General features: G+C 45.1%; 1 protein-coding gene across 1 annotated transcript in view; it reads right to left on the reverse strand.

Moving 5' to 3' along the window:
- LOC138662978 (oocyte zinc finger protein XlCOF22-like) overlaps positions 1–17,908 on the reverse strand; it is a 30,196-nt gene extending 12,288 nt beyond the window's left edge. The window contains exons 1-6 of the mRNA XM_069749004.1: positions 17,855–17,908; positions 7,704–7,800; positions 7,395–7,574; positions 7,189–7,312; positions 7,008–7,105; positions 6,720–6,810 (exon numbers count right to left, since the gene is read on the reverse strand). Of these exons, the coding sequence (XP_069605105.1) occupies positions 6,720–6,810; positions 7,008–7,105; positions 7,189–7,312; positions 7,395–7,574; positions 7,704–7,781 (571 nt within the window). The 5' untranslated portion in view covers positions 7,782–7,800; positions 17,855–17,908. The remainder of the gene's footprint in view (positions 1–6,719; positions 6,811–7,007; positions 7,106–7,188; positions 7,313–7,394; positions 7,575–7,703; positions 7,801–17,854) is intronic.
- Between the last annotated feature and the right edge of the window lie 4,916 nt (positions 17,909–22,824).

A 22,824-nucleotide genomic window follows, 5' to 3' on the forward strand; every position in this document is an offset into this window, starting at 1 on the left:
CAATTTCCCTCTCTAACCCAGGCACGGTATGTGTAAAGAGCTCCATGGAGTAACCTGTAGTGTCGCCTGACGCATCCTTCACTTTTGGTTTGGGTGAAGAACACAAGGAAGCGACTTGTTCCTGACTGGGAGCATCCACTGACGACTCGCTGCTTTTAGATTTCGAACCTTCTGAAGAGGCGAAAGAGCTAGAGGCTGAGTCAGCAAGGAAAGCCAAAGGCCTTTTTCCTGCTGCTCCGGCTTTAAAAGCTGATTTCCTACTCCCAAATAAGGGAGCCTTCGAGGCCTTGTGTAGCCAGACGATGACGCTGGCTCAACACCTCGAGCCTTTGGTGCTATTTTGCTTTTCCCACTACCACCAGATGCTCCACCACCACCATCAGTAACAGCTAGCAACGACTGCCAACAGCCTCTAACACCAGACTTCATCATTTTTGGAAAAATCTAACCAAAATAACAACCGTTATATGGTACTGTGAAACAAGGTAGAAGGTGTATATAAACTTGTGGAGAATTTAAATCTCCCTTTTTTTGAGGGGGGGGGGGGGGAGACTACAACAAAACTCAGGCTTAGTGTATTACACTACACAATGTAAGTGGCAGAACGTGGCTGGAAGATGTACGACAAACTAACAGAACTGACATAGATCCACTTAGTGGCAATTTCAATCTCCCTTTTTTGGGGGGGGGGAGAGATTGCAACAAAACTCAGACCCAGTGTATTACACTACACAATGTAAGTGGCAGAACGTGGCTGGAAGATATATAAAAAAATACAAGGGCTGTAGTACAATTTCAATCTCCCTACAATGATCTCAGGACAAGTATGGCAGCAATAAAAAGGACTGCTGCACACAAAAGTGTGGACAAATAACCAAGAGAACTGTGCAGAAAGGAGCAACAGGATTTTTGCTTTTAAAAAAGCAGTTGGTTTGCACATCGGCGTACAAACAGCAATGCAGCCATCAGGGAGCCTTGTAAGGCAGCCTAATAAGTTACAGAGCTGATGCACAAAAATATAAACTCCACTGTCCCTGCAAAGAAAAGGTGGTGTTGGACAGTGGAAATCGCTACAGCACAAGCAGTTTCTGGGTTAATCTTCCCTCCCTTACTATATCCCTTCTTCTGATGCAGCTGCAGCAACCTCTCCCTATGCTAAGATCGGCAGAAGTAAGATGGCGGTCGGCGTGCACGCCCCTTTATAGTCCCTGTGACGCCGCAGAAAGCAAGCCAATCATTGTCATGCCCTTCTCTAAGATGGTGGGGACCGAGACCTATGTCATCACGCTGCCCACACTCTGCGTCCTCCTTCATTGGCTGAAAAATGGCACTGAAAGCGTCATACGAAACGCGACTTTAGCACGAAGATCGCCGACCTCATGGCCGATCCCACACTAGGATCGGGTCGGGTTTCACGAAACCCGACTTTGCCGGAAGTCGGCGATTTTTCAATTTGTCCGATCCGTTTCGCTCAACCCTAGTTGACCAATCAGCGGCGGGCACAGTCCAGCCGTGAATTGACCCCTCCCTCCTCCCCTGCAGTCAGTGCCCCCTCCATACTCTCCCCCCAGTCAGCGCCCACATAGCGTTAAACAGACTGCCCTACACCGCGGCATAACGCGGTGTAAGGAAGTCCGTTAACGCTGCCAGTAACCCTCTGTGTGACCAACTTTTTACTATTGATGCTGCCTATGCAGCATCAATAGTAAAAACATATAATGTTAAAAATAATAATAATAAAAAAAAAAAAAATCATTATATACTCACCCTCCGACAGCCCCCGGATCGAGCCCAGGCCTTTCCCGCTCCTCGCACACCGCTCCGGTCTCCAGAATGCATTGCGGCAATGACGAAGCGGTCTCGCGAGACCGCTACATCATCACGTGTTATTGCCGTAAGGCATCCTTGGGACCGGGATATGGTGCCCACATTGCTATATACTACGTGGGCTGTGTTATATACTACGTCGGCTGTGTAATATACTGCGTGGGCTGTGTAATATACTATGTGGGCTGCGCAATATACTACATGGCTGTACAATATACTACGTGGGCTGTGCAATATACTATGTGGGCTGTGCAATATACTACGTGGTTGTACAATATACTACGTGGGCTGTGTTATATACTACGTGGCTGTGCAATATAATATGTGGGCTGCGTTATATACTACGTGGCTGTGCAATATACTATGTGGGCTGTGCAATATACTATGTGGCTGTGCAATATACTATGTGGCTGTGCAATATACTACGTGGGCTGTGCAATATACTACGTGGGCTGTGCAATATACTACGTGGGCTGTGCAATATACTACGTGGGCTGTGCAATATACTACGTGGCTGTGTTACATACTGCATGGGCTGTTATATACTACGTGGGCTGTGCAATATACTACGTGGCTGCTATATACTACATGAGTGTGTAATATACTGCGTGGGCTGTGTAATATACTACGTGGCTGTGCTATATACTGCATGGGCTGTGCTATATACTATGTGGGCTGTGTAATATACTACGTTGCTGTGCTATATACTACGTGGCTGTGCAATATACTACATGACTGTGCAATATACTACGTGGCTGTGCAATATACTACGTGGCTGTGCAATATACTACGTGGCTGTGCAATATACTACGTGGCTGTGCAATATACTACGTGGCTGTGCAATATACTACGTGGGCTGTGCAATATACTACGTGGCTGTGTAATATACTACGTGGCTGTGCAATATTCTACGTGGCTGTGCAATATACTACGTGGGCTGTGCTATGCTACTTGGCTGTGCTATATACTACATGGGCTGTGTTATGCTACTTGGCTGTGCTATATACTACGTGGCTGTGTTATGCTACTTGGCTGTGCTATATACTACGTGGCTGTGTTATGCTACTTGGCTGTGCTATATACTACGTGGCTGTGTTATATACTACGTGGGCTGTGTTATACACTATGTGGGCTGTGCTATATACTATGTGGCTGTGCAATATACTATGTGGGCTGTGTAATGTACTACGTGGCTGTGTCATATACTGCGTGGGCTGTGTTATGCTACTTGGCTGTGCTATATACTACGTGGGCTGTGTTATGCTACTTGGCTGTGATATATACTACGTGGCTGTGTTATATACTACGTGGCTGCTATTTACTCCGTGGACGGTGCAATGTACTACATGGGCTGTACAATATACTACATGGCTGTGCAATATACTATGTTCTACGCAAACAATCAGCGACAGGCACAGTCCGGCCGCGAATTGGCGCGGGATTTGAAGCACGCTTTGCTAATTGGTCGCGCCCGGCCAGCCGAATCCTGTGTATTCATTGTATTATTCTAAAATCTTCATAAATAAACTACATACATATTCTAGAATACCCGATGCGTTAGAATCGGGCCACCATCTAGTTAATTTATAAAATGGAATCACTTTATGAGGATTTCGACTATACTCGTTTTCTGTCATTTAGTCATATTAGGGCTTCTGCATATGGTGTGTGTAATCTCATCTGGGATCTGTTCCTGCTGTCCAGCTGGAGTAATCTGCTCCCTACTTCAGCCAATTGGAAAGTACCACACCCTACTAAAGCCCAAAGCACATGCCCGGAATCTGCCAGAAACAGCGTTGTTCTCCTCTGGTTCAGTCCTCTGTGCTCAGCTTGTGGCTTGTGTATTTGTTTCCTGTTGTGACCGTGGCCCGTTTACTGACTACTCTTGTGTCTTCTGATTCTGTATTCTGTCCTTCCGGTTCTGACCCAGCTACCTGACTATTCTTCTTGCCATCTAATACCACAGAATAGCAGGTAACACCATGGTCCAAGCCTAGGGGTCCCAGTGTAAGTCCAGATCCATGTAATGGTGTTAAAGGGCGATGAGCAAGGCAATCCTTGGGATCTGGAAAGCAGAGGAGATAGTGCCAAGCATGTTCATGGTGGAGATCTTTTGAGCTGCCAGTTGACCACGAACAGTGCTCCCAATACATTGTGTCTGCAAACTATTCCAGCTAGATCTGCATTCAAACAGCTAAATGGCTCCTTCCCTTCTGAACACTGCCGTGTGCCCAGAGAGTAGTGTACAATCATATGTAGGGTATTGTGAGAAGATGGAAAATAATTTGTAAGATCCATTTATTTCTATTATCTATTGTGAATAATTCCAAAGTTATCACCACATAAAGTGACACACGTCAGATTGTAAAAATGGGGCCGGATTAAGAACACAAAACTGGCTGTGGGAAGAGGTTAAATCAGAGGATTCTGGACACTACTGTAATCAAAAACTGACTATAGACAATAACATCTACTGAAATGCTCAAACTGAACAGTCTCCATCAGTAATAAATGAGCAGCTAGTGGTGAAACCTCTCTGGGGGAATTAGAGCACGGGGCTCGGTGACTTCACAATCTAAACTATCGGAAGCTCCAATATTTTCTGTCAGATGAGTTTCAAGAAGAAATATTACACATTTAAAGAGAACTGTGTATAATAGTGCAGAGCGGAGATGTCTTAAAGGGAACCTGTCAGCAGGATTGTGCTCAGTGACTACAGACACTGTCAGGTTGGTGCCGTTATACTGATTACACCGATACCTGGTGATGAAATCCGTCTTGTGGTTGTTGTTTTATCTGTATTTGTCTTCAGTTAATGAGATTCTTGTGCTCTGGGGCGGGGCTGTGGGTGGGGCTTTATGTAGTGCTCTGGGGTGGGGCTGTGGGTGGGGCTTTATGTGGTGCTGTGGGTGGGGCTTTATGTGGTGCTCTGGGGCGGGGCTGTGGGTTGGGCTTTATGTGGTATTGTAGGTGGGCTTTATGTGGTGCTCTGAAAAAAAAATTACATCCAGCAAAATGTCACCGGTGATGGCGGTGCCTGCGCACTAGCATCTAAAATTAAGAGAGAGATTCTACTGGACAGGCGCCGCTGGTGACATTTTGCTGGATGTAATTTTTTTTCTAAGCCTCCCAATAGCCACAATATTATAGGCATGATCAACAAAAATATCAACACTATTATATGCATTATGTAAAAATGGGGTCATTACAAAAACCCACTGAACTAACCAGGGCACAAAAACTGATGAATATCAATAACCACAAAAGAGAATCCAGTATAGCGTGCCAATATTAAAAAGTACAGCCTTTATTAAACTAAACTCAACAAAGTTAATACATAAATGATACAAAGTTAATCCACATAAAGGATCAGGTCACTACTTAACCATAATGGGGAGATATACCAACATTAGCCCGATGTACAACCTATGTATACAATGCATGATACAATCCTATTCTATGGTCCCTTATAATGTCCTATCTCCGGTACCAGCTGTGTTCTCCTGAGGCCATAATTAGATATGTTACTTAGATAGCACTTACATTAGGGGTGGTCTGTTGTATGTGGTCTTCCCCAAGCTCTCCAAAGCGTGTTTCATCCCTTCATCAGGACGACGAAGGGACGAAACGCACGTTGGGGCGCTTGGGTAAGACCACTGTATACATAGTGGGACCACTGTATACATGGGTTGTAGGTCGGGCTAATGTTGGTATATTTCCCCATTATGGTTAAGTAGTGGCCTGATTCTTTATGTGGATTAACTTTGTATCATTTATGTATTAACTTTGTTGAGTTTAGTTTAATAAAGGGTGTACTTTTTTAATATTGGTACGCTATACTGGATTCTCCTTTGTGCTTAATGTAAAAATGGGGGGCAGGTCAGTGAGGGATCAGAGACCTGTCATAAGCCAATACAGATGAATATGTAATCAGAACACCACATAAAGCCCCGCCCACAGCCCCGCCCCAGAGCACCACCCACAGCCCCGCCCCAGAGCACCACATAAAGCGCCGCCCCAGAATCTCATTAACCATTGGAGCTACTATGAATCCTGTCAAGAAGAATAGAGAAAATAATATTGCTCCCCATTTCAGGAGCGATTGTGCAGTAATCTGAATTTCTTAGGATCAAAAACAATGTAATTTATGAGGTGGAGTGAATCCATGAAACCAGGGCTGAAGCCAACACATCTCCTGCAGGGGGAATAACTGTATATTACAGCCATCAGCCACGCACAGCTCAGAGATATATCATGGCACCGGTGTGATGGGTTTATGTAGATTATCACAATCCTCCTGGAAGTTAGTCGGTTTTATACAAATTGAAAAGTCAGGATAAAGGGAAACTCTGTTATTGTCCAGAAATTCACACTTGGCCTCACTGCACATTTAATGTTGTCCATCATAAAAGTGAAGTTTGGCCAGAAAGACTGGACCTGGTCTTGTAGGGACCATATGATCACATTCAGCAGCACAGAAGGGAGAGAAGGGAGATTCATCCGATAAGATCTCAGGGTTCTAGGAAGCCAACAGCATCATTACCCTCCGCTTTCTCTTACAGGCCCATCAGAATATTTTTCTTCTAGTGATTTTCTATCTTGTCAGCACATTCTACGTACGCTGTCATTTGGCTTTATAGTTCACAGATCTGGGCAGGTAACAGCGTCTCCTAAACCCAGGGGGGAGGTGGATCTACCAGGTTGTAAGTTCTATAGAAAAGGGCTTTCAATGCCCAAAGTAATTTGAACAGTTTTGGGTGGAGGAGAATATTGTGGTCTAGAGGCAAAATGGTGATCATGGTAATACGGCCGGACTACACCACCGATAAAGCAGCCACAGCCGGTGATGAGAAGAATCTGTGACTTCTCTACATTTAGTGGTTATTACTCACCTGGGTAGCCATATGTAGGAATCTCATCTTTATACCGCTCATCTTCTCTCACATATGTCTCTGTAGTATTAATATGGGTCTGATCTTCACCCTGAAACAAATATTATAAAAGTCACCAACAGATGGAGAAGTCACATCTGTGATCAGCTCTAATCCTGCCATCTCCACCGTTCTCATTACACAAGTATAAAACATATAATACTGGTGGATAAAACAAGACTGAGCACAAGACCTTCACCGGCGTCTACACATCATAGGGAGATCTCCTGACACCTTCTCTCCATCTACCTGATGGTCCTGAGGAGCATTGGGATCTTCTTGGTTACAGTCCTGTGGAAGAAGAGGACGGGGACATCTCTCTGGTGTTGTCCTCTTACTGGATAGATCTGGAGGAAACACATACAGGGACTGAATTCATTCTTTACATACAGATAATTATAGGCCGTGTGTATTTAGTCCTGTCTATTACCTGGAGATGTGAGGGGCTGGGGAACCTCCATTATGACGTCCTTGTACAGATCTCTGTGTCCTTCTAAATACTCCCACTCCTCCATGGAGAAATAGACAGCGATATCCTCACACCTTATAAGAACCTGACACATACAATGATACCGTCATCCCCCGATCCCTTCATAGTGTTACTGTATAATGTCCCAGCATTCCCAGAACTGTCACCTCTCCAGTCAGCAGCTCAATCATCTTGTAGGTGAGTTCTAGGATCTTCTGGTCATTGATGTCCTCATGGATCAGGGGGTGAGGTGGAGGCCCCGTGATTGGGCTCAGGGGTCTTCCCCATCCCTCAGACACAGGGTCCTGACAGCGATCACTAGAGGTCTTCTTCACCACTGTGTAATCCTGGTAATGGAGAGACACATTAATAAATCTCGCTACAGACATTTCCAGGGTCCTCACCTCTCCAGTTCTGTCCATCTGTTATTCCCATAGATAAGAATGATGTAATGTGACGTCATCAGAATCTCTCACCTCTCCAGTGAGCCGGAAGAGAATCTCTAGGGTGAGGTGTAATATTTTCTCCACCATCTTGTCTTTGTCCATATCCATCTTTGATGGGTAAAGAATCCTGTGTAATAATACAATTACTGGAGATAATAAGGGAAACATATGAGGAGATTTATTATTTTGCAGTATTTAGTTTCCTTCTTTACATCTACTAATAAATCCTATATATTTATGCCACAGACAACAAGCAGTTTCTTCCTCGGAGTCGGCAGCTGAATACGTTTCTCATAGACTCATCTTCCATAACGCTAATTCTCGTCTCATTTACCGACCCTGGAATCGGCATTAGCAATACTGCAGGAGATATTCATTACACGCGACATGAGAAATAACTACTTCATGATGAGGACGACATCTTCATCTTCTACTACGGCTCTAGAAACATATTTGGCCAGAGTCGGTCACTGACTCCATCACCACCGGCCTCTATATGAAGGTTTCCCGTCTTCCCCGCACTGTAATCTTCTATCACATTAGATCTCAGCTCTGATTCACACACAAAAGTTTGTTTATAGCCCAGGAAGGGGGTAATACCCATGGAACTTCCCAGGCTAATATCAGCTCACAACTGTATACTGGCTTTTAAAATGGGGGACCCCCCAAACAAGTGATGTAGGGTCCCCCTTTATTTAATAACCAGCAAAGACTATACAGACAGCTGCGGGTCGCTATTAATAGCCTAGGAAGGTCCATGGATACTGGCCCTCCCATGTTAAAAACACCAGTTCTCGGCCACCCCGGAAAAAAGGCACATCTCTAAGATGCACCAATTCTGGCACTTAGCCTCTCTCTTCCCACTTGCCCTTTAGCAGTGGCAAGTGGAGTAAATAAGACTCCCCCATTACTAACCCCATAGTCACATTGTAAGAAAACAGACACCCAGAAAAAAGTTCTTTAATTGAAAGAATAACATGGACTCCTTTAATAATCTCAATTAAACCATACTTACGACCTCGCCTAATTCCACCGAAGCCCTCAATCTCCTGTAATTAACCAAAAATAATAAAACAACAATGTCCCTCACCTCTCCATTTTTCTGTCCCATGACGTAATCCATGTCTGGGGGAGAAATAGTTTCCAACCTGGACGGTGCCAAGATGTGACCGTACAGGCTGAGAACCACTGGTGAATGAGCTGCTGCGAGTGCAGTGTCAGTGTCTAGCGGTGACATCACTGATGCTCCGTTCCCAGCCGGGCTGAACTGCGGTGACCTCAGTGAGAAACCCCACTAGCACTGTGAGAAAGTCGCACGGTGTAGAGACGAGTTCACGGGTAGAATTATTAAAAAATACAGTGTGGGGACCCCTCTATTCTTGATAACTAGCCTTGCTGAAGCTAACAGTTGAGGGTTGCAGCCCCCAGCTGTGAGTTTTGCCTGGCTTGTTATCAGAAATAGGGGGAACCCACACAGGTTTTTTTTTAAATTATGTATTTATCGCACAGAAGCAGCTGATGAGTACTCCTATCATCTGCTCCTGCTCTCACTGTTATTAGCAGGTGTCGGATGATGGGAGCAGTTGTCCCATCAGCAGACACCAGTGACCAGAGGTAACCTGTATACCTCCGATCACAGCTGAGCGCTGCCGCTGTTTTTGACAGTGGGGGAACTGCGGCTCTCTGATGGGCGGGGAAGGTTTCACCGCCGTTAAGAAGTGGTGCTTGCCGCGCTGTCATGCATATGACAGAATGTCCAACACTGTATTGCCGAGTCCCCATTCAAGTGAATGGGGTTTGGGTCCACTCTGCTCAATGACAGGCTGTATGGACGCATCATGCAGCCTGCCATCTAGAGGTAGCAGAGCCGAGTGTGAGGACACATCCGGCTGTCCTTGACTTTTCTGCTGGAAATGTGCTGCAAAAAAAGTGAATCTTCTGCATTTTTTTACCATCCATCCAAGTCAGTGGGTGAAAAATGCTGCAAAACTCTGAAAGAAGTGACATGCTCTATGTCAAAAGCACGCTGCAAAGCATAAAATCCTGATGACAAAAAAACAATGTGTGTATGAGATTTCTGAAATCTCATAGACTTTGCTGGTAATGGAAAAAGCAGATGAAAATTAGCATATAAAAATGCAGCAAAAACGCCCAGTGTGAACATACCCGTGAGAGCAGGAGCAGATGATGGGGGGTATTCATTAGCTGCTCTTGTGCTGTAAATAAATAATAAAAAAAGGTATGGGTTCCCCCCAATTTTTGATAATCAGCCAGGCAAAACTCACAGCTGGGGTCTGCAACCCTCAGCTGTCAGCTTCAGGAAGGTTGGTTATCAAGAATAAAGGGGTCCTCACGCTCTTTTTTAAATTATTTAAATAATTTTAAAAAATGGCATAGGGTCCACCCATTTTGTGACCACCAGCCTTTCTAAAGCTGACAGCTGGGGCTGGTATTCTCAGGCTGCTAAGGCGCCATGGATATTGACCCCAAAGCCTAACAATAGCAGACTGAAGCTGTCCAGAAAAGCCACATCTATTAGATGCGCCAATTCTAGTGCTTTGCCCAGCTCTTCCCACTTGCCCTATAGCGGTGGCAAGTGGGGTTAAAATTTGTGTAGTTGATGTCACCTTTGTGTTGTCAGGTGACATTAAGCCCACGACTTAGTAATGGAGAGTAAGACACCTATCCATTACTAATCCTATAGTTATATGGTAAATAAAGACACAGCAAGAATAAAGTGAATTGAAAAAAATGACAGACTCCTTTAATAATCTCAATTAAACCATACTTACGACCTCGCCTAATTCCACCAAAGCCCTCGATCTCCTGTACTAAAACTAAAATAAAAAAACAACAATATACCATACCTGTCTGTCGTTCTGTCACACGCTGTCATCCATGTCTGGGAAGAAATAGTTTACAACCTGGACGGTGCCAAGATGTGACCGTCCAGGCTGAGAATCACTGCTGAATGAGCTGCTGGGAACATAACGTCAGTGACTAGCGGTGACGTCACTGAGGCTGCGTTCCCAGCCGGGCTGAACTGCGGTGACCTCAGTGAGATCCCCGCTACCACCATGAGAAAGTCGCACAGTGCAGAGGAGAGTTGAAATTCACCGCAGTGAAATCCTCCCTGTGAACTCGCCTCTGCACCGTGCGACTTCCTCACGGTGCTAGCGGGGATCTGACAGAGCCCACGCCATTTTTTAAAGAAAAATTATCGTTTATTAATTAAATACATGTTCAGTAAGCTGCACACACTGTACTAATTATATGTGTCACTGACATCTATATATCTACCTATTCTATTTGTATTTACTGTATGTAATCCATGTCTTCTATCCTGTCGCCTCCTGTTGTGATTTTACACTACCGCGGCTTCAGAATTACAGACTTTTCTTTTTCTATGTAATATATTTATACACTGTCACTGAAATCTATAAAAAAAACTTCCTTCTCATCCCCAATGGGGGTGGCCTTTTTTGTTCTTGCTCATTCTCGGGTCCTCTACCAGAGGCCTTGGAGTACGAGGGTTGGTGTGCAAGATCTTAGTTATTCAAAGCATTGCGCTTTTCTAGACAGAGAGCTCAGATGTTGCTCATGGGATCTGTTGTAGCCATTGTTCCCACTTAGGGGTCATTGCTCCAAGTGCTCCTATCACCACTGGAATCACTGTTGCCTTCACCTTCCACATCTTCTCCAGTTCTCCTTTCAGGCCCTGGTATTTCTCCATCTTCTCATATTCCTTCTCTCTGATGTTGCTGTCACTTAGCACTGCCACATCTATTATCACTGCTGTCTTCTGATCCTTGTCTACTATCACAATGTCTGGTTGGTTAGACAACACCTGCTTATCCATCTGGATCTTGAAGTCCCACAGGATTTTAGCCCTTTCATTCTCCACCACTTTTTCTGGGGACTCCCACCTGGACTTAGAGGGAATTAGCCCATATGCTGTGCAGATGTTCCTGTATACAACTCCCACTACTTGGTTGTGGCATTCTGTATACGCTGTTCTTGCATGCATTTTGCATCCTGCCACTATGAGTTAGATGGTTTTTGAGGTTTCTTTGCACAGTTTGCACCTTGGGTTTTGTGTTGTGTGGTAGATTCCTGCTTCTATGGATCTGGTACTTAGTATTTGCTCTTGTGCGGATATGATTAGTGCCTCTGTACTGTCTTGGAGTCCAGCTTTCTCCAGCCATTGATAGGATTTCTCCATGTCAGCCACCTCCATTATCTGCCGATGGTAGAGCCCATGCAGCGGCTTGTCTTGCCATGGCGCTTCGTGTTCCTGTTCTTCCTTCTAGATCTGTTATTGTTGCTGGCTTAGGCTTTCTCTCAGCATCTCATATTTTGGTGCCATTTTTCTTATGTATTCCTGGATACTCCTTGTTTCATCAGTGATGGTGGCCTGGATGCTTATCAAGCCTCGACCACCCTCCTTTCTGCTGGTATACAATATTTGGGTGTTAGACTTAGGGTGGAGACCTCCATGCATTGTGAGGAGCTTTCATGTTTTCACATTTGCAGCTTCCATCTCTTCTTTTGGCCAGCACACTATGCCAGCAGGGTATCTGATAACTGGCAGGGCATATATATTGATGGCGCTGATTTTATTCTTCCCATTGAACTGGCTCTTCAGGACCTGTCTTACCCTTTGATGATATTTGGATGTTGCTGCTTTCCTTGCCTCCTCATCATGGTTACCATATTCCTGTGGAATGCCAAGGTACTTGTAGCATGTCTGTACATCTGCTATGTGCCCTACTGGTAATTCCACTCCATCAGTCTTGACTACCTTCTCCCTCTTTATTACAAACCAGCCGCACTTCTCCAGTATGAAGGACACCCCGATGTCTTCACTGTAGATTCTTGTCACGTGGATCAGTAATTGAGGTCTCGTTCGTTTTTCGCATACAGCTTGATGTCATCCATGTAGAGGAGACGGCTGATGGTGCTTCCACTCTTGAACTTGTATCCATAGCCAGTCTCTGGAATTATCTGACTGAGGGGGTTCAAGACCATGCAGAACAGCAATGGGGACAGTGCATCACCTTGTTATATGCCGCATTTGATGGTCACTTGTGCTAGTTGTCTTGAGTTGACTTCCAATGTTGTTCTCCATAGCCACATTGAGTTTCTGAGGAAGGTTCTTAATTTCCTGTTGACATTGTACAGAACCAAGCATTCACAGATCCATGTGTGTGGCATTGAGTCATAAGCTTTCCTGTAGTCAATCCAGGCCATGCTGAGATTGGTCTGTCTGGATCTTGAGTATTGAGCGACTGCTCTATCTACTAGGAGCTGGTGCTTAGAGCCTCTGTGTCAGTCCCAATGCCTTTCTGAGCTGGATTCATGTACCGGTTTGTATGGTTCTGTAGCTTGGTGGCTATGATGCCTGACAGAAGTTTTCATGTTGTTGTAAGGCAGGTTAATGGGCAGTAGTTGGATGGAAATGTTTGTGTGAGGATCCTTCATGATCAGCACTGTTCTTCCTTGTGTTATCCAAGCTGGGTGGTGACCTGCTTCCAGCAGTTGGTTCATCTGCTTTGCCATGCGTTCATGTACCGCTGTGAATTTCTTTAGCCAGTAGGTAAGGATCATGTCTGGGCCAGGTGCTGTCCAGCTCTTCATGTTCTTGATCCACTGTTGGATGCCTGCTTCTGTAATGGTGACTGGTACTCCAGTACTGTTCAGTCTCTATTGGTGGAGTTGCTGCCTTTGTGCTGTTCATCTGTAGTTAGGAGTACACGTTGGATGTTTTTTTGGAGAACAGGGCATTTATCTTCTTGGCCTCAGCTTCTATAATGTATCTCCCTAGTCTTGCAGCGAGTGCTGTGAGCCTTTGTTTAGCAGTCTCTTCAGTTGGGGTAAGGCCTTTGTACTTGTCCAACTTGGTCTTATTCTTGATCTTCACACACTTCTATATTTATGATAGTTGGCTGACTTCCCTTCTTTGTCTAGTCTTCTTTTCCAAGGGGAGCACGTACTTTTGTTGTTATTGCTGGTTGTATAGCCAAGCATTTCCATGATTGCTGAGGCAGTAGCATAGATCAGGTTATTAGTTTGAGTTATGGTGGTGGTAGGTATTGATGCAAGAGCTGCTCTATTGGCATCCTCTAGCATACTGTTTGTTGGGCTTTCTTTGCTGAGCCTTGGCAGTCGATCTCTGGTATTGATGGTATTTAGTTTATCTAAGATCTTCTGTTTCAGACCAGCTGCTGTGCTCTCTAGTTGCAGGGTTGGATCAGGATCTTCAGGGGGTTGCACGTGTTTCTTCCAGGTCTTCATGTGGGGTGGATCTACAGTGCAGTTGATCCATCTCAAGTTGTGATAATAGCTTTCTCTTTATGATATTGAAACGTTGGGTGACTAGTTGTTTCTCAGTGGACATGCAGGTCTTGTATCCTCCAGAGTTTCCTCATACGCTTCATATATCCTCTCTCATTTAGTCTGCTGATATAGCAGCATTTCACCAGATCCAGGTTCTTTTGTCTTGTCCATGTATGGTTTGGTCCAGTAGCCCATTTATCATCAGATTGTCCTGGTTCCTCGACATCTGACGCCGACCTTGTTAATGCAGGTGATGTCTGAGCCGGCATGACTCTCTTTGTTCGTGACACTCTCATGTTTATTGAGGTAGGCACCATAGTGTTATGGACCACTACTGGTATATTATGTCCAACAGGACAGGATTTGAACCCCAGTCTCCCACATTGGTGTCTGTGATTTTACTAAAGGCGGCACATGTATTGCCGGCTTCTATTATGTATTTTACCGAATGTTACTGACTTTTTCCAATCTTAAGAAAAATGCTCCTGTTACCGATCATGAATCCAAATGTACCATATTTGTGCCAAATTTATGTTTGGCGATCATTTTCCAAACATATTCGCTCATCTCTAATTATGACCAAGACAACCTGCTACACAAAATAAAACCCCCACTCAGTATGGAGGCATTTACAGTCCACCACAACCCCAGTATAATGGCCCCTACCAGCCACACATTCAGTATGAGAGTCCCAACAGCTCTTCTCTTAATATGATGCCTCCACAATTCCTGATATAAAACCTCACACTACTCAGCCAACCCGGTTCCTGAGGAGCGCTGCTCTGGTCTGTGCGGTGTGAGTACTGAGGCTCCGTACTACAGGTGTGATGTAGTGACGTCATTGTGCCTGCAGTGCACGGAGTCTCAGACTCAGAAGCGAAGGCTGCATGGTGGATCAATAACATTTGCACCAAGAATGAGGCTAAGTGACTGTCGGTGGTCGGAGGTAGTTAGTGAGGTGGATGGTACCATATTGTGCATGTAGGGGGCAGTACTGTGGGAACATTAAAAAGTGGGGGGATGGCAGTACTGTGGGGACATTATACTGTGTGTGAGGGGGATGCCAGTCCTGTGGAAACATTATGTATGTGGGAAGCCACTATTGAGGGAACAAAATACTGTATGTGGTGGGATGAAGGTACTGTGGGAACTTTATACTGAGTGTGGGGGTATGGCGGTACTGTGAGAAGATTATACTGTGTGTGGGGGTATGGCGGTACTATGAGAAGATTATACTGTGTGGTGGGATGGACATACTGTAGGAACATTATACTGTGTGTGGTGGGATGAAGGTACTGTAGGAACATTATACTGTGTGGGGGTATGGCGGTACTATGATAACATTATACTGTGTGGGGGTATGGCGGTACTATGAGAAGATTATACTGTGTGTGGGGGTATGGCGGTACTATGAGAAGATTATACTGTGTGTGGGGGTATGGCGGTACTATGAGAACATTATACTGTGTGTGGTGGAATGGGGGTACTGTGGAAACATTATAATGTGTGTGGGGGTATGGCGGTACTGTAGGAACATTATACTGTGTGTGGGGGTATGACAGTACTGTGATAATATTATACTGTGTGTGCGTGTATGGCGGTACTGTAGGAACATTATACTGTGTGTGGGGGTATGGCGGTACTGTGAGAAGATTATACTGTGTGTGGGGGTATGGAGGTACTATGAGAAGATTATACTGTGTGGTGGGATGGACATACTGTAGGAACATTATACTGTGTGTGGTGGGATGAAGGTACTGTATGAACATTATACTGTGTGGGGGTATGGCGGTACTATGATAACATTATACTGTGTGGGGGTATGGCGGTACTATGAGAAGATTATACTGTGTGTGGGGGTATGGCGGTACTATGAGAAGATTATACTGTGTGTGGGGGTATGGCGGTACTATGAGAACATTATACTGTGTGTGGTGGAATGGGGGTACTGTGGAAACATTATAATGTGTGTGGGGGTATGGCGGTACTGTAGGAACATTATACTGTGTGTGGGGGTATGACAGTACTGTGATAATATTATACTGTGTGTGCGTGTATGGCGGTACTGTATGAACATTATACTGTGTGTGGGGGTATGGCGGTACTGTGAGAATATTATACTGTGTGTTGGGTATGGGGGTACTGTAGGAACATTATACTGTGTGTGGGGGTATAGCGGGACTGTAGGAACATTATACTGTGTGTGGGGGTATGGCGGTACTGTAGGGACATTTTACTGTGTGTGGGGGCATGGCGGTACTGTAGGGTAGGAACATTATACTGTGTGTGGGGGTATGGGGATACTATTAGAAGATTATACTGTGTGTGGGGGTATGGCGGTACTGTGAGAAGATTACACTGTGTGTGGGGGTATGGCGGTACTGTAGGAACATTATACTGTGTGTGGTGGGATGGAGGTACTATGAGAACATTATACTGTGTGGGGGGTATGGTGGTATTATGAGAACATTATACTGTGTATGGGGGTATGGCAGTAGTATGAGAACATTATACAGTGTTTGGGGGTATGGTGGTACTATGAGAACATTATACTGTGTGGGGGGGTATGGCGGTACTATGAAAACATTATACTGTGTGTGGGGGGGGGGAGTATGGCGGTACTATGAGAACATTATACTGTGTGTGGGGGTATGGAGGTACTGTGAGAACATTATACTGTGTGGGGGTATGACGCCAGCCTAAGGGTACCGTCACACTATGCCACTTTTGTCGCTATGACGGTACGATCCGTGACGTTCCAGCGATATCCATACGATATCGCTGTGTCTGACACGCAGCAGCGATCAGGGATCCTGCTGAGAATCGTACGTCGTAGCACATCGTTTGGAACTTTCTTTCGTCGCTGGATCTCCCGCTGTCATCGCTGGATCGGTGTGTGTGACACCGATCCAGCGATGCGTTCGCTTGTAACCAGGGTAAACATCGGGTTACTAAGCGCAGAGCCGCGCTTAGTAACCCGATGTTTACCCTGGTTACCAGCGTAAAAAAAAACCAAACACTACATACTTACATTCCGGTGTCCGTCAGGTCCCTTGCCGTCTGCTTCCCTGCACTCACTGACTGCCGGCCGTAAATGAAAGCAGAGCACAGCGGTGAGTCACACAGCAGAGCTGTGCTCTGCTTTCACTTTACGGCCGGCAGTCAGTGAGTGCAGGGAAGCAGATGGCAAGGGACCTGACGGACACCGGAATGTAAGTATGTACTCTTTGTTTATTTTTACGCTAGTAACCAGGGTAAACATCGGGTTACTAAGCACGGCCCTGCGCTTAGTAACCCGATGTTTACCCTGGTTACCTGGGGACCTCGGCATCGTTGGTCGCTGGAGAGCTGTCTGTGTGACAGCTCTCCAGCGACCACACAACGACTTACCAACGATCACGGCCAGGTCGTATCGCTGGTCGTGATCGTTGGTAAATCGTATAGTGTGACGGTACCCTAAGTCTGTAAAACCATTTATCTCCATTGATGACGCAGTTACTGATATTATAAAGGCCGGAGCCCCAAAGGCAGAATAGATTTGGCGCCAACAAAGGAAAGGGGTGCGGGAAAGAATCTGAGGTACCAGCTCATGGTAAAGTGCCCGAGGCAGCTGGGTGTGGGGCAGAACCCTGCTTACAGGGCATAATGGGGGCATTACACTGTGTGGGGCTAAGAAAGGGGCCTGTACTAGGAGAACAATCCGCTCCCCCACTTCCTGTCCTCCATAGTTGGCTCGTATGTATCTATTACAGGAAACAGAACAACAACGTTATGATTCTTATAAAGAGTCTCCGTGCAGAAGGGGTTAATGTCCCCGCGCTCAGTAATGGGGAATCTCCACATACCTCCACCTGCAGAGCCGCACTCCACATATATGGCTGCTCTGTGCGCACAGGACCTGTGATGAGGTCACAGGGGGAGGAGTCAGGGGTCACGTGATCCGCAGTGAAGACTCTACATGGAGACTTCTCCTCAGTCAGTGACATTTCCGCCATTATTCGCCCTCACTACAGGCACAATTACCTCGCGCCGCCTTTTCTACACAATGTTATGTGTGGAATGTAACGTGTGATTTCTCTGGAGACAAATAGACCCCACACATGAGGGAATTATTACCGGTTACCGGACGTCTAGTATATGGCGGCATATGATTGTGCTATCGCCTCCACACCAGGAGCTAAAATGCCGAAATCTCGCTTATTTACCCCCTTCCAGTGTCCGGCTAAGGCCGGGGACACACACAACGTATAAAAAAACGGTCCGTTTTTGACGGACGAGAATCGCACAAATGTTACCAAAACAGTGATCCGTGTGCAGTGCGAGGATGCGATTTTCTCGCCTCAAATGATCCGTGTGACATCCGTATGGTGAGATTTTCTCACACACTTGCAAAATGAGCAAATAATGGTTGAGCCTTTCCTGTCACCTGCCCAATGCCTGAGAATTTCTCGCAAGTCACACTGATGGGCCGTGTGCTGTGCTATTTTTTCTCACCCCCATAGACTTTCATTGGCGATTCTCGGCCGAGATACGCTGACAATCGCAGCATGCGAATACGGCCGAGAAAATATCGGATGATGGGAGCTGCCCCATAGATTAACATTGGGACGAGTGCTATGCAATTTTTTATTGCATTGCACTCGTCCGTATTACGGTCTAGTGTGACCCCGGCCTTAGGGGTATAAAAAAACGGTCCGTTTTTGACGGACGAGAATCGCACAAATTTTTACAAAACAGTGATCCGAGTGCAGTGCGAGGATGCGATTTTCTCGCATCAAATGAGCCGTTTGACATCCGTGTGACATCCGTATGGCATCCGTATGGCGAGAATTTCTCGCAGGCTTGCAAAATGGACATATAACGGTTTTTCCACCTGAAAAAATTTAAATCATCACCAAGAACATTATTTAATGGCCCAAAACACAGGTGCCACCCACCAATCTATGCAGTAGAGTCCCTGCTTGTGTTGATGCACTTCGGATTGATGAGCAACATGTCTGATCGACTGACTTTCAACACCACAGAGCGTGTGCTTTTCAACTGGGTACTTTCCCAACGTTTTGGGCAGCCATACCCAGTTATTGTAGATCCGAGGAGGCGGAGACGGATGTGGGTACATCCACTTATCAAACAACGTATCAATAAAGGCCATTTCAGCCGTCTGTATGCTGCTCTGAGGACTAATCCGGACAAGTTCTTCAACTATTGTCGGATGAGGATTCAAACCTTTGACATTTTGTTGGAGATTTTGCGTCCAGGGATCACGAAGAAGGACACCAGGATGCGCAAATCTATTTCAGCTGAGGAGCGCCTTATCCTTACCTTGCGGTATGCCTTAATACTAATTGACCCAATATGTTACTCATTTTTTTGTCGATACCCCTTATTCAAATTATATACTTAAATGGTTTTTGATACTTAAACGGATTATATATATATACTTAAATGGATATATACTTAAATGGATTATACTATAATTTAAATTTAAATTTAAATTTAAATTTAAATGGATTATACTATATATACTTAAATGGATTATACTTAAATGGATTATACTTAAATGGATATATACTTAAATGGATTTTGATACTTTCCTGTATCAAAATGGAGGATACCAGAATGTACCGCATTTTCTTTCCTGTATACTTAAATGGTTAAGTAACTTCAACATAATTTGTCCTTATTTTCTTAATGTAATTTTTTTAAAAGATCAAAGCCATAGCATCTCATTTTTTTAAAAATTAAAAAAAAGTGTTTGATTGCCCCATATCACCCTGTATTGTGTTAATTTTATCTTTGATAAAAATATTATTTTGTCTTTTAGCTTCCTTGCCACTGGCCTATCATATGCGGCCCTGCATTTAGAGTTTTTATTGGGCAAATCTACAATTTCTGGGATTGTGCGGGATACATGCACGGAAATCTGGAGAAGACTCCATCAAGAGGTGATGCCTGAACCAAAAATTGCAGACTGGTTACGTATTGCTCAAGGATTTCAGGACACATGCCAGTTTCCGCACTGTATTGGGGCTCTTGACGGAAAGCACATCCGTGTGCGTAAGCCGCCAGGTTCAGGGACCCAATTCTATAATTATAAACAGTTTTTCTCTGTAGTGCTGTTGGCCCTAGTCGACAGCAACTACAGGTTTATAATTGTAGATATTGGGGCCTATGGGAGAACTGGAGACTCTAGAGTCTTCAGTTCTTCCATTATGGGTCGGCGGCTGCACAACAATGAATTGGATCTCCCACCCCCAAGTCACATACCAGGTGCTAATTTGGATGCGGTGCCTTACATGATGGTAGCAGATGAGGCCTTTCAATTATCAAGGAACGTCATGAGACCCTATCCACGGAGAGGCCTGGACTACCGGCGCAGAATCTTTAATTTGCGTCTTTCCCGTGCCCGCCGTCTGGTCGAGTGTTCATTCGGCATTCTCAGTGCAAAATGGCGGGTCCTTCAGTCTGCAATCCAACTGAGTGAAGGCAATGTAAATGGTGTGATTAAAGCATGTGTTGTTCTTCACAACTTTACAAGAGACCATGATTGCCCATCATCTGCTGCAGATGACATTGATTATGCAAATACTGTCTTGACAACTACACGTGTTCGTCCTTCACGTCGTCAGCCCTCTGGCCTAAAAGTTCGTGATGTTTTAACCAATTTTTTTGTGTCACCAGAGGGATCTACGGTTTGGCAAGACAATGCTGTTTTGCCTTAATTTTTGTTTAGATTCTAAGTTAATAATTCACATAATTTCCTTCAGAAATTGGTGTAATATGTATCTGATGATGAAAAGATGTAAGTGTGTAAAGTTGACAAATCATGTATGTAGCTGGACCAAGACATAAGACTCTGTTTTCAGAACAAATTTTTACTGCTCTGCGCATATATATATGTATTCCCAAAACATATTTCAATTTTCATATGTAATTTAAACAAAACAAACAACACAGCTTTACATGCCATGGTCACAAAAAACTAAGGCCAACAAAAGGCCAAAATGACAGGCAAAATCTAACATCCAAAACATTACAGGTTATGGTAGGTTGGGGGTGGTGATGGTGATGGCGGGTGTCCAGCATGTGCGGAACTTGGCCTGGGTGGTTGACCAACCACTCTGTCTACCTGTGTTATTGCAGATAGAAATTGCGGGTGTTGCTGCAAGCTGCGATCATGTGTATGACCTAACACTTGATGTGGAGGGTAGAAGGGCATCAAGTCCTGGCTACTGGCTTGACCCATTTGTTCCGAACCCCCAATATGGCCATGTCGAGCAGACACATGTTGGGACCAGCCTCCAAACATGTGTCTGTTCAAGTGGTCAGATTGGGGATGTGCTGCAAAATCATAAATACCCCTGTTTTGGCCTTGTTGTGTGGTTTGTGCAGGCTGTTGTTGTGGAGCTATAGGTTGCGGGGGTGGTGCTGACACAGTTTGTGATTGGTCCTGTGGAAGGTCTTGCACCGCCAGAAGGTTGGTAGATGACATTTGCCACCGTTCAAGATAATTAAAGATATTAGTCGGGTTGTTTGGGGGTGTTGCCGCATCTAGCAAAATTTGGATGCAACCTCTGGTCCGCAGCCTGAGTGAGCGGGGAATGGGACGTAAATAGCGGGCAAGACTGCGGAAGTAAGCTTCCTCCCCATCATCATTGGCAGCTCGGGACAAATAGTCCAACACCCCGGTATCAACTTGCCTCCTGGTGCCAATGTTCAAAGCCACCCTTCTGCGACGACCACGGTTTGGTCTGGTAGTAGGCTGTGGTGATGTATCCAGAACCAATGTTGGACTGCTGCTCTGGCCTCCTTCATCAACCTCAGGATTTGCCTCCTGTGGAGCGGTAGACGCTGCTGCTGGTTGTGGTGGTGGGGGAGGGTGGTTGCTGCCTGTTGCTTGCCCAGATGGTCCAGCCAATTCTGCATCTTCAGCAACAGGGTCAATCAGCAACTCAAAGTCAGATCCAGTCTCTCTTTCAGTCAGATTTGACTCTGTTCTGTATTTCACAAAACATTATTTATATTAAAAAATACATACATATTCACATCATAAAATGTGTTAAATATTTGTACACATGCATGCACTTACGGTCGTAGCTCCATCACCGGGGCAAGAAAATTTAGACGGTCATAATAAAGGTATTTCCTTTTTTGGGGGGCTGCATCACCACTCCGCCCATGAACTTGACGCTCACGCCGGTATTGGTCCCGGCAACTCCGCCAGCGTCTATTTACATCATTGACTGCAAATGTACAAAACATTTGAGATAAATATCACACACAAACAGTTACAGGCTTTGCCAAAACACATGGGCCCAGGAGGCTAGGGGGACATAAAATTCCTTTGGCCCTATATTAACGGACTATAGCTAAATTAATTTAAAGCCATATTTGTGTCTCTTGGGAATGTTTTGGCATCTTCAACCAAGAGCATGGATGATTTACTAACATCATAAGCAAAACACATATGATGCTTTCAGGCTTACATGAAAAAAAAAAAAAATTTTGAAGAATGGTACTTACATATTTCTTGCTTAACCTCTTGAGGTCGCTCATCAAAATCGGGGAACATGTGGCGACATATTGCCCTCCATGCTGCGTATTTACGTGCACGGTCTGCATAATGTGCGTCGCGTTGGTCCCATAATTCGGGCCTATCATGGACCAGAGCAATGAGCATCTCCACATTAATATGCCTGGCCATGCTGCTACTACAGAACACTCCGTGGAGGCGTGCTTCCTGGTTTGCAAACGGGCGTGGGCCAGAAATTAGCATTCCAAAGCTTCCTGATAATGGATGATTCAATTTCCTGTC

The sequence above is a fragment of the Ranitomeya imitator genome, chromosome 2 (assembly GCF_032444005.1).
Source record: "Ranitomeya imitator isolate aRanImi1 chromosome 2, aRanImi1.pri, whole genome shotgun sequence".
Lineage (NCBI taxonomy): Eukaryota > Metazoa > Chordata > Amphibia > Anura > Dendrobatidae > Ranitomeya > Ranitomeya imitator.